The following is a 12,110-nucleotide window of genomic DNA, read 5'->3' on the forward strand; positions in this document are numbered from 1 at the left end:
CATGGAAGGTTAGCAGTGAACATGGGTACTTATGATAATTTCTAGTTGAAAAAAATTGTGTGGTTGTTTGCTAAAGCACCATGCTGAGTTTTCAGTAATTTGTAAGAAATACTGTAAAGGATAAGAGCAGGGCAAGCATAGACCTTTCTGCTAGGTCACCCTATAGTCATATCAGTGAATATCTAAGAAGATGAGTGAGATTACCGTGGGAAAAAAAAAAAATACAACTTCTCAATTTGGAGAAATATTCCTGTTTGGGTCGATGTTTTAAAATCAGCTTTTTCTTAAGCCCAAAAATGTTCGTTGTCTGTTGAAATCTAAAAAATATTCAAGATATGTTGGAAACATATTTGTGATGTGAGATCATTTAAGCACAATGATAAGCACTGTCCTGGAGTCGTACTTTGAGAATGGAGATTGCAATGGAAGTGCACTGTCATATTCTAAGTATGATTAAAAAGACTCTGACTAGTTATATTACACTGCCGTTTGTTGCATTATTTTTAAAGGGACATAGGAATTCTGATGGGAGGCTTAAGTGAAATTTATGTACTCTCAGTTTATGTAAGAAGCTGTAGTGTTTTTATAGCCTTCTCTTTTTATTTCTGAGACATAAAAATGTTCATAAAATTCTGAAATTTAAAAACTAAAAACATATTCTACTAACCATCTTTATTATCCTTAATTCGTCTACATTGTGTATTTCCTTTCTGCTTTACTTTGTTAAGTAAAAGTCTTAAATCATCAATCACCATTTTAGCATTGCTTTCTAAATGAAATTGATAGTATTCAGGTGAACATGGCAACTGAGAGGTTACATGTAGAAACTCTCCTCTGAGTCTGTGGTTAGGAGTTGAAGCTTTGGAAATACAAACCAGGCAAGGATGCCTTAAAGGAACATGCTTGAAAGTTCCCAAGCTTTGTTTTCTCTTAGTTTCTTTTCCTTTCTTTCCACCCAAGCCCTTTTCCCAGAGCAATCTTTGGAATTCATGCTTTGTTCCATGTGTATGAAGGTAAATGCTTGAGGACGTATCCTGTAAAAAGCAGATTGTCTCACTACAAATAACTGAAACATTACTTTATTAAGTCTGGGGCTGAATGTTTGGAGAAACTAAGATCAATTTTTTGAATTCTTGCTCACAATTTTTTTCGTAATTATTAAGAAGATAAAACACTGAAATGGTTACTTAAAACTTCTTCTGGTTTAAAAAATTATATTCGTAACGTGGGACATCAAACAAGATATGAAATTGTCAGTCTTCATGGCTCCTCCGACAAAATGTCTTTTGCTAGTTGTTTCTTTTCAGTCCTACTATCTGATGAGAGGCCTTTGTACATCAATCTGACTAACTGACTGGACTGTGCCAAAGCCAGGGGAGAACATGAGGAGAGGCATGGCCAAAATAGCATTTTGAGAATTAACATGACAAGCAGTATTTAGTGATTACATTTGAAAAAAATCTACTCAGTCATAGCTCACTCTACATTGTTGACTTTTGTGTGGGTTTGTTTGTTTGTTTGTTTTTCAATGTGTGTTGATCACTCTGAGGACTCAGAAATGGTTGTATAGCAGGATGCATCTCTAGATTTTTCAAGAAGGAAAATTGCAAAACTTTTCTGTTTCAGAGAATGTTTAGGTGACCACATATCATGCGTGGACTTTGCTACATGGTACTAAACTCACATATCCTATCTACCCCTGACATACTAGCTAGTAATGAAGACCAATTATGTACAAAAACTAGAAGGAATGTGGAATTGCCCTTTGTATATGTAGATGTGTATTTATGGTCTAGTTGCAGTGCAGGTGCCATGTGAATAGTGGAAGTGTAATATTTCAGGCCATTTCAGTACTTAGACACAGTACCCATACAGAAACGTGCCTGTGGCACTCAGACCTGACCCTTCATTGATACCACTGATGAGTAGCTACCTGATCTTTCCATCTGAAGTGTACAAATATATTGAAGATGAGAACTGGTATGTTGGTGTTTCTTTATGCCTGCCTCCTCACCCTTTTTATTTTTGACGCCACTATGGAAAACTGAGGTGCAGACTGAACATCAGTTCAGTTTAGGACGCAGTTTGGAGGCAGAGGACGGTAGTTTGTGCTTCTTTGTGCTCGCTTCTCCCTCAGGATGGTTTTGCAGCCAGGTGCAGTGCAGGGCTGTGTCACTAGATGGCAGCGAACGCAAAGACACCTCCTCACCCAGCGTGGGAAGAGGCACTCATTTTCCTGAAATTAGAATTTAAAGAGCAAACAGATGTATTAGTCTTCTGAAGAGTGATCCCAAAGCTTCAACTTTTATTTTAGGAACGGGTGAGAAGCTGCTGGTCTTCATAAAATGATAAGTTTTTCATAAATCATTGTGTCAGTGTGCATTCTATGTAACACTGAGAAATGCCTGCAAGTGACATTTTAGAGACGGATAAAAATTAAGGATTCCAGGCTTACTTTTATCTCTTCTTGGTTTGCTTGTTTTTGTTAGCCTGTTGCAATTTGTTTTCTGTGCATTTTCAATCTTTTAATTGAGTAGATTTTAAAGCAACTGAAAAAAAAGGTAAACAACTAATAGTCAATTATAATACCTCATGGAGTACCTGAAAGCAAGAAAATATTTTTAGGCTTTGCCAAAGAAAAAATAAGCTAACAGACTGAGTCAGTTGGGAGTGATTGCTTTTCTTGATTTGTTTTCCCTTTCAAAAAGAGGATGTATGCATCAAAATATAGTCCTGGAATCTATGTCTTAGTCATAAATAAACACTAGGAGCCTACATTTAGCAGTACAGAAGACTGAGTTTTAGTCTCTTTTTTTTTCATGCTGTGCCATTACTTAATCTACAAAAAATCACAAAAATTTCCAAATCTGTGTCTCCGATTTCAACAGTTTATATATACTATAGAAGTTTACCACTCAGAGGTCAGTGTTTCAAACAAACAGTAGAAAACCTGAGCAATTTATTAATATATGGACAATATTAAAAGAGTGTATCATCCACATGAAGGGGAACTTAACAAATTCTTCAAAACAGAAGTGTTTATTTCTTCTTTTCCTTCTCGATTCCTTTCCTGTTGACATGGTGCTCTGAAACAAAGTTTCCTTCTGTGCTTGTAGAACTTCAGACATAACTGATTTTTGAGGGATACTGAAATAACCTGTGCAGTGCATAACTGTGCGCTGTGCAGTTCAGCACAGATTTCCCCTTACAGCTCACAAGCTTCAAAGCTGCCCAGATTTTGCCATGACCTCTTGCAAATTCCTGATTGCCATGCTAACCAGGTCTAGGATTCTCTTAGTAGCTGAAGATAGCACCTGGGTGTCACCATACCACACTCTAGATCACCTCGTCATCTCTCCTGTTTTCTAGGATCTACAAAGACATAATGTTCATTAGCCATATCTATAGAAAGCCTCTCACTTCTAGCTAATTCTTAACCAAATAGTGTCTGAAATCTTCTAATTTTTGTACATTATGGGAGCCTTCCACTCTCCTGTGAAGCATTTGGTTTGAGGAGCTTCAGGTGTGAGCAACTGGTTACTGTGGCACTTGATAAGTGACATATTTTAGGTGAGAGTATCAAGCTTTACAACTTACAGTGCAGGACATTGGCAACACTTGATTAGTAGTGTATTCAGGAAATTCTGTGAAGTTTAAGATAATAAACTCAAAGAACGTTTTAGCAGTGTTCCCTGCAAGTAACTCCTTTACAGCTTCCAAAGGTATTCTACAGAGGAAGTTTTGGAAATCTCAGTTACCATGTGAAAGTAAATTCAAGTGTATTTGATTAGCATTTAAAAGTCTGATTCCTAAATGTTTTCTGCGTAAAATGTATACTCATAAGAGATATGAGGGTGTTTTAAAAAGGTTCTGTTTTTCTTCCTGCAGAAAGAATGTGCATAGCTGAAATGGAGGGGTTACTGTGTTTAGCCAATTTCTATCCTTTTCCCTATTATATGTCTGGAGAACTTATAAAAAAGTGTAAGAAACAAATGAGTGGTAGCAATGAATATAAACAATACTATCCTTCTTTTACAGATACATACAAACAAATAAGAAGGTTTTTAATCCCCCTTGTGTTAAAGTGTTCTTGTGTTCTAACAAGTAAGGAAAATAGCATCAGTTCTGGAGAGTGCTGAGCTCCATGTCTAGTGCTGCTCTGACCATCTCTCAAAATAAATGAACAAACAAGCAAATGAAAAGGAAGCAGAGCAGCTATTCTCTCAGATTTGTTGGTGCTCCCTGGGCTGAGATCCCATTCTTCACAGCACCTCACTGGAAGGACTTGGGAGAGCTGTGAAGAAATGTAATCACTTGGTTTTTGTTTGTAGCACTGGGAATTTTCTAGGTTAATTCATCAGGGGCAATATCCTGCTCTATGAGATAGCTTAACTGCAGAATTGTGTCAATAACGTTAATGTTATATTTTATTTGTCTGTTTTGTTTTAATCTCTTATTAAATAGACTCTTGGGATTCTGTTCAGAGAACCAAAGATGTTTCTCCTCAGCTAAACCAAGCTACTATCATTGATCTCCACCCTTCCTCAACTTACAACATCCGCATGTATGCCAAGAATCGCATTGGCAAGAGTGAGGCCAGCAATGAGCTCACCATCACGACAGATGAAGCAGGTACTCTCTGGCTTTGTAGCATCTGAATCATACTGAAAATTATTGTTCTTTGATGAGAGGATTCTTTATTTGAAGTGCTGCTTATGCTGCTCTTGCTGCATCAGAAGAAATACTGAGTTTTTCCCATAAAACTCACTTCATCATTAGGGTTTATAATTAAAGCTTCTTAGTGGCATCTAGTGGCCAGAAGACATTATGCTCCAAATTTTCAACTTCTGGAAAAGGCAAGTGTATTTACAGTTAGGCACCTCAGTCAACATTATACTTCTAGTGGTGGCCCACCCCTATGCATTTTTTCCTTAGGTGACCGGATAATACAGACAGGTAACTAATTTAGTATACATTTAGTATAGATAACTAATTTAAGTTACCTCCTTTTGAAAACATTAATCCCCATGAATTTTTTTTTTCTTTGTCTATTACATCCCTGAAAGCCCCCATCATGTAGTTTTGTGATTACTCTGCAAGTCAGTCATCTTTCATTAGTTAGCACCATTCCCCTTGTTCTTTGTTTCCGTGTATTCTTCTACATCATTACAGGTTTCTGTAGCAGGAGAACCATGCCTTCATTTTCATTTCAATATCTGGAGCCTCTCATTTCTGTACTCTAGAACTGCCATCTTGTAAAACTGTTTTTTTCTCAAGGCTAGGAGAAGTGGCAGCATGGTAAGGGCAGTGGAGCCTTGTGCCTGCTCATACGTCACAAGTCCTGAATGTTACAGATAAGTGGATAAGACTTATGGATGAGAAGAAGAGGGCTACAGATCTCTACTGTAGTAATTAGAAATTCAAATTTTGTATGGATGTAAATACTTCTGCCAGATATATACTATTGTATGAGATGTACAAAGTGTGCTGGTGAAAGCGGCTAAGCAGGTTCAACACAACCCATTGAAACTAGGTAAAGTTACTCTGAAAAGTCTGGACCAGATCAAAACTTGATCATTTGCATTTGAAAACGTTTTTATCATGCTAACTTCAGCTTTTCTTCTATTTTATGTAAAGTCTAAAATGCTTTTTTCACTAGAGATTTTGAGAGGAAAAATATAGTGCAGATATGTGGGTGACAGTTCCCTGGTAGTGAAAAACCCTATTTATTTTTGAAGCTTCCTGTTGGCCCAGACTTTAAACACTTGGTGATAGATTTTTCAGTCCAGTTCGTATGAATACAACTCAGTAATTTCCCCCAATTTTCACTGTTGGTGAAACTACCCAAAATATACCCTGTGTGAGGAGAACGTGGTCTTCGTTCCAAGGGACTTTTTGAATAAGAATAGGACACCTGGGCTTTCAGTGCAAAGCCCAGTAAACAGGAGGCAACACAAGCTGCATCTGTTCTTTCATCAAGTGTCATTTTTTGTCCTAATAGAAGAAAAAGAATGAAGAGCATTCCCATATTTACAAGCTTTCAGTATGCAGCTTTATTAAAGGTGAACAGTTTGCAACATAATTCTCATTTCATTGTGGTTTTTCTCTTCCTTTGTTCAATGAAAATATGAAATCACTGTAGAAAGCAGATTATCTATTCTTCCATCCTGTATGATCTGTATCCACAAAATGCCCATCTTTCTTTGTCTGTAAACATCAGAGTGTTGGATGTTGGGTCTACTCTCTCATTCTCTGTTGTTCACCCGTTCTCAAAATACTTTTTACTTGCTGAGTTTTTCCCAATGGACAATTAAATTGTGAGGATCACTAGCTGACCTTGAAATGAAAAAGCAGCTTCCTCTTGAGCTAAGGTTCCACCCTGCATCACATTTTATTCAGTTCTCTGTAACTAAGCTTCAGAATAATTGATCCTTTTGTCACTATCTTTAAAGGAGCTGTCCATAAGGAGAGAAAGACCAGCAGTGTGGAACTGTATTCAAAAGTTACTGATCTACCTAGGGAACAATTGAGGGAGGGAGGGTCAGGCCTAGGCAAAGCATGTGTGCAGGTGGTGTGCAGTGTACAGGATTATCATTTTTTGATCACTGTTTACCTCTGTTCTCTGCTTTTATAATAGCAAATGGAAAACAGTATGAGCACAGGGAATAAGGGAGAGAAGGTAATGAGAAGAGAGCAAAATAAAGGGAGAGGAAAGGCAGCAGAAAAACTGAACAACTCAAACCATGCCGTTGGCAAGGGTTCAGATTATTTATCACATATTACTGTAACCTGAGGTCTCTGCAGCAAAACGATAACTGAGCACATAGTTTTGTACTTTTCCACAGCTACTCGTGATTCCAAAGCTTATAGACCACACCTTTTCCTCCATACAACTACAATTAGTTCCTGTGTTGGAAAATACACTGCAGCTATATACATGCATGTGCTTGTCAGAAAACAAAACCTTTTAAACTCTTGTTTAATAGTAAAGTCAGTAGAGGAAGCTGAGGTATCTGGCTTATGTCTTTGTCACAAGCTCTGTATAGAGCTAAGTATGTAAAACAAATGACTTCTTATTTAACATTAACGTTTCACCACGTGTGCTAGGAACTGTTAACTACTCAGGTCTGTATGAACTTCTAGGGTCTTTCAAGGAAAAGTTTCTAGGAGTGCATTTTAAAACCCATTTTCAGAATTGAATACTTTGCTCTGATTTCACTGTATCATAACATTCCCAGAGAAATGGTATTTGTGTTGGACAGAATCAAAGACAACATTCAAAAATTCACAGAGGCCTCGTTTTGTGTCATTGAATTTTTTCTCCTCTAGTTCTTGTTCATGATTGTAAGGGGAATAGGAATAAAGTTCTTTCGATCTGTGAATATTACTTCTGTAAAGGACAGTCAAAAAAGGTTCAGAATAAGGCATATTTAATAACTTAAATATATTATAAGCTGCATTCTGAGTCTCTCTACTCTCATCAGTTAAAGCAAAATGTTCTGGTTACTATCAGTGTAACTGTCATATACTGCTGCTCCACCTCTAACAGCCACCTCTCACCCTTTTTATTGCTTTACATCCCTTGTCATTATATTAAACTTAATTTAATACCTTTTATTGAGGCCACACTTCATCCAAGGAACTCTAGAGGAACAGCTTGAGATTACTTCATTTCTTTCTTCAGTTCTTTCTTTTGCAATGATTTATCTTCCTGAGCAAATAATTTTTTTCACACCTCTCCATTCAAACCTAACCAACTCTTCATCTGCTTTGTAGCTGTCCAGCTGACAGGCAGGTCTCAGGCTTTTCTTTAAAGCATCACACATACCCTTGGCAGCTTATCAATAGTAGATGAAGCTTCTCTTTATTTAGCAGGAGCTTTTTCCATCCAATAGTTATTTTTTGTCTGTTTTCCAGACTGGAATATCTACATTGGTCAAGAGGAGGGGGGCACAGTAAATTGTTAGGTTTTCATGTATAAAATGTGTAGTATTTGACTATATGTGCTCAATCTGTAGTGAACGGGGAGGAAGGGGGGGGGGGGGGAGGGGGCAGGAGGTGGCAGGATCCTTTGAAAATTGTGAAATAATGAAGGCTGACTGACAAGTTCCTATCTCACCTGCTTTTAAATAGGTTCTGTTGCCTTGCTATCACCTACAGCATTCTGACTCACGAGAATGTGTCTTGCTTACCTACAAAATGGAAGTAGAATCATGAACATGTCACTAGAAAAGAAAAGTCATTGTGTTTCACTCTTAATTTTTTTCCAGGTTGCTCCATTTTAGTACGTGTTGTATTTTACAGTTGTTTGGAGATGGCCCCTAAATGACTAAGATGCTAAGATCTGGTTTTCTTTGATCGAAGCAGCAGCTTCAGTTTTTTTGTATGATACTGTCACAGTACAAATCTTTGTGATACTACTGTGTTAATACGGTAACGTAGCACGTGAAGTGCAGAATTCTGTGTGCTATGAAGGCAATCTTGATGAATCTCTCTTCTTTCCTTCTAGCTCCTGATGGTCCACCCCAGGATGTTCAGCTTGAGCCGATATCTTCACAAAGCATTAGGGTCACCTGGAAGGTAAATATAAACAACCAAGAATGTAATCTCTGACATTATTTTTGTGTTTTCTAGCAAAACAAAGGCTTCTGATCACTAGGCACAGGGTTACTTGATGAGTGAGGGGATACATAATAATTTACTTTAAAAAGGTATAAATAAAACAACAATTTAAAGTTCAATGCTGTCAGCAGAGCAGAAGGATACTGAAGTAGTGCAGAATGTACAGTGATTTTCAACAACCAAAATAAATGTTTAATGGGTTCTTGCCTTTTTAAAGCATTCAGGAAACATGAGTGCCATCAGATCTAGCCAACTATAACACCCAAGTTTCTATACATGAACTTGTTTTATTGTTTTCCCCTCCTTTTATGGTTGTGTGGGTAGGCAGATTGAAAAATTTTGCTTGCTTCTTTACTTTTCACTTTGGAAGAGATTTTCAAAAGAAATGACAAAAGATAGGCAACACTGGTTTACTACTGCAATTTATAGATGTCCTTTGTGATTCTGAAAATTTACCATTACACTTTATAGATGGAGATATGTGTAGACAGCCACAGGACAAGCAACATTTTCACATCTAATGGTTCAATTTCTTACTTCCACACCACTTCAGCTACAATCTAATGCCCTGATCTCTTGGTGTTTTCTGGAAAGCAGAATCATATGAAAAGAGAAGCTAGAGTTTAATTTATGTGTAAACAATTCTCAGGATCGTGTTTGGAAATAGATGAATTTGTAAATGTCAGGTGTCTGATACAACAAAATAACCACAGAAATGAGCTCTATATTGAATATATATACTCCATTGCCCCAACAAGTCTCATGAGCTGAGTGTAGAGAGGGATTTACATAACTGAAGATGTGAGTTGCTTGTTGCTGGCTAGTACCCCTGCAACACATATCCACATCGGGAAAGGGGAGTCCATGCTCCCAGAACTTTGATCCCATGTGAATATAGTACCATGCACTGTTCAGGTGCTGGCTAGACATTTGGCATTTGCTATAGACAGTGCTATGAGACTGCACACACAGAATGCAAAGAGCACATAGTCTCTTGTGAATCTTGAAGGTCTTATTCCCATAAACCCAGTCTGTGTTAAATCTGACTTCGCAAAATTCTGCTGTCTGCCTCTTGTTCTGCCACAGCCAGGGCTGTGCATTGGCAGCACCACAATGTTTGTACATGTGCCAAATGAACAAGACGGCAGGTCTTTCATTCATTGACTGTCAGTGAATGGTGTATGATCAAGTAGCACGAGAGGTGCTTTGACAGTGAGCTGCTCTTGGTGTAAGTCCTCTAGCCAGGGGAATCCTATAGTCTCATGGTCCCACAGAACCCCACTGGGTGCTGTTTTCCAAGCAGCAGAAACTCTGGAGGTCTGATTATGAAAGGATGAACAGAAAAAGGCAACGTTGTGTCTGCACTGAAATTCTGTCCATTGTATTCTTTGTACTCTCAAGCCTGTGCTTGCTCAGCTTGAAAGCTCTTTGTCTTGATTTACAATCATTACTTTATCTGGTCATAGGACAGCTCATCAGATGAGTGCTATGTTTCTCTGTGGTACAGGAGGCAAATTCTAATTCTTTTCCTTGACCTGGAAGCTCTTTAGAGAAAAAAAAGTGAAATTACTGAGCTACCTTCCTGAAGGATTAGTGCTCACTTAGTCCCACCTTACTGGAAGAATTATTTCCTGAGTGACAGGTTGTAACAGCTGTCCCCTAATTAAGAAACGAGAAGCCAGGAATAAGCCATTCACTTTCCCCAAATTTTTGCTATTCTGTCCTGTGCAGCTCACTTCTCTGGGACTGTGTTAAGTAATGGATCAGAAGTCCTATAGTTCTGCTGAATCCTGGCTTTTTTAGTAGGTCTTCATGATGCAGTAATTAATAGCCTGGTCATATTTGTTTGCAAGTTTGTGAGGCTTTGTGAACCGTGCATATGCTTAAAGCTGACAAACCTTATCTAAATGCAGATGGTGTTAGTAACAGCAAAAGAAGAGAATAATAGATCAATTACATTTTGTCCTGTCCTAAATTCTATTTCTGCAGTTTACTTCCATTGTTAATCTTCTGCTAATGTTTCTTTTAGTCCACCTTCTAGAAAATTCCGGTTAAACAAGCTTTCATAGGTCTCTTTAATCCCATCTATTTAATCCTTTCTCCCTCGTAACCAGTGAACACAAGCACACAGCACAGAGCCACACCAGGGAAAGTTCAGAGTGGGAATCAGAAAAAATTTATTTACTCTGAGAGTAGTCAAATATTGGTACAGGTTTCCTAGAGAGGTGTTTGATGCCCCATGCCTGTCAATTTTCAGAAGTCATTTGGACAAATAGTGTGCTTTAACTTTTGGGTAGCCCTGAAGTAGTCAGGCAGTTGGATTTGATGTTCTCTGTAATGCCCTTCCAACTGAACTTTTCTATTCTATTCCACTTCTGTGTGTCTTTATACGATGTTGTAAATCACTGAATTTTTTAACCCTCAGTATTTTTGGAGTTCAAAAGGTTGCAGACAAAATGAGAATAAAACAGGAACTCTCGTTTAGGAAAAAGTATGAAAATAGTCATTATTTTTCCTTGTAATACTTTATTAAGTAAAAGAAACCATTCAGTTTAGGTGTGTGAAATACCATTCTCTTCTTTATTCATATACACATGTTTACATTTACAGAATGTCGTACTTAACAGAAGTCATTGGTATTTAATTTAAAATATATTGCATTTTATGGAATCAACATCTGAAATTTTTTCATAATATTCTATGACTACTGATAAAGTTAACAATATTTTTCCCCATGAACAATTTTCAATGAACAAATGTTGTTTCACTGATGTTTTTACTAAAAATGGGCATATAAACAAGAAGATGTAGATATCAAGCGTGATTTATTTGTGCAGAGAGTAAATCCAAAATGAACTATTTTTTACTTATTACTTAGATAGTAATTAAAGGGAGCATTTGATTTTTTTTTTTGTGGAGCAGAACATTTCAATACTCTGAAGTGACTGAGCTTTTTTTTGCACTGTATAATGTTTCGAAGAGAAAAAAGTAGTTTATATTTTATTTAAAGAAAAAGCCTCTGATCTAAAACAATTATAAAGATGTTTCATAAAAAATTCAAAATTCACTGTTTTATTCCAATTCAAAATGAGAAAGTATATAATTACAGAATTCCCACTGAAAAGGCTATTCTGGCTCTAGTCCTGCTCTGAGAACATTTCAATGCAGAGTAAATATATGGTTCAATTTTATCATTATGTTCCATCTGTTTTACAGTATGATATGTGCATATGTGTTGTGTAGTTCTTTATTTTATTGTGTAAAAGATGCACATTTACTTTTCTTGGTATACAATGCAAGCCTTACAGTATATAGTGTGTGAATACATGGTATCTTAATGTGTACTGTAAGTGGCAATAAGTAGGGGATGACATTCATAGCATAAATATTCCTCATGATACAGTGCGTATTTTTATATATGTTGCTTGAAAGTTCAGTGTGTTTGTGGCAATGGCTTTTGTTCAAAAATCTCCTATGGTAATGCATGA

General features: G+C 37.1%; 1 protein-coding gene across 3 annotated transcripts in view; it reads left to right on the forward strand.

Annotated features, from left to right (window-relative positions):
• Positions 1–12,110, forward strand: part of DSCAM (DS cell adhesion molecule) — a 461,893-nt gene that overhangs the window by 363,661 nt on the left and 86,122 nt on the right. For all 3 annotated transcript variants that reach the window (XM_052674351.1, XM_052674353.1, XM_052674352.1), the window contains exons 15-16: positions 4,465–4,632; positions 8,510–8,580. In XM_052674351.1, coding sequence (XP_052530311.1) covers positions 4,465–4,632; positions 8,510–8,580 — 239 coding nt within the window. The remainder of the gene's footprint in view (positions 1–4,464; positions 4,633–8,509; positions 8,581–12,110) is intronic.

Source organism: Tympanuchus pallidicinctus, unplaced genomic scaffold (assembly GCF_026119805.1).
Source record: "Tympanuchus pallidicinctus isolate F22 unplaced genomic scaffold, pur_lepc_1.0 scaffold14, whole genome shotgun sequence".
In the NCBI taxonomy this organism is placed as follows: Eukaryota; Metazoa; Chordata; class Aves; order Galliformes; family Phasianidae; genus Tympanuchus; species Tympanuchus pallidicinctus.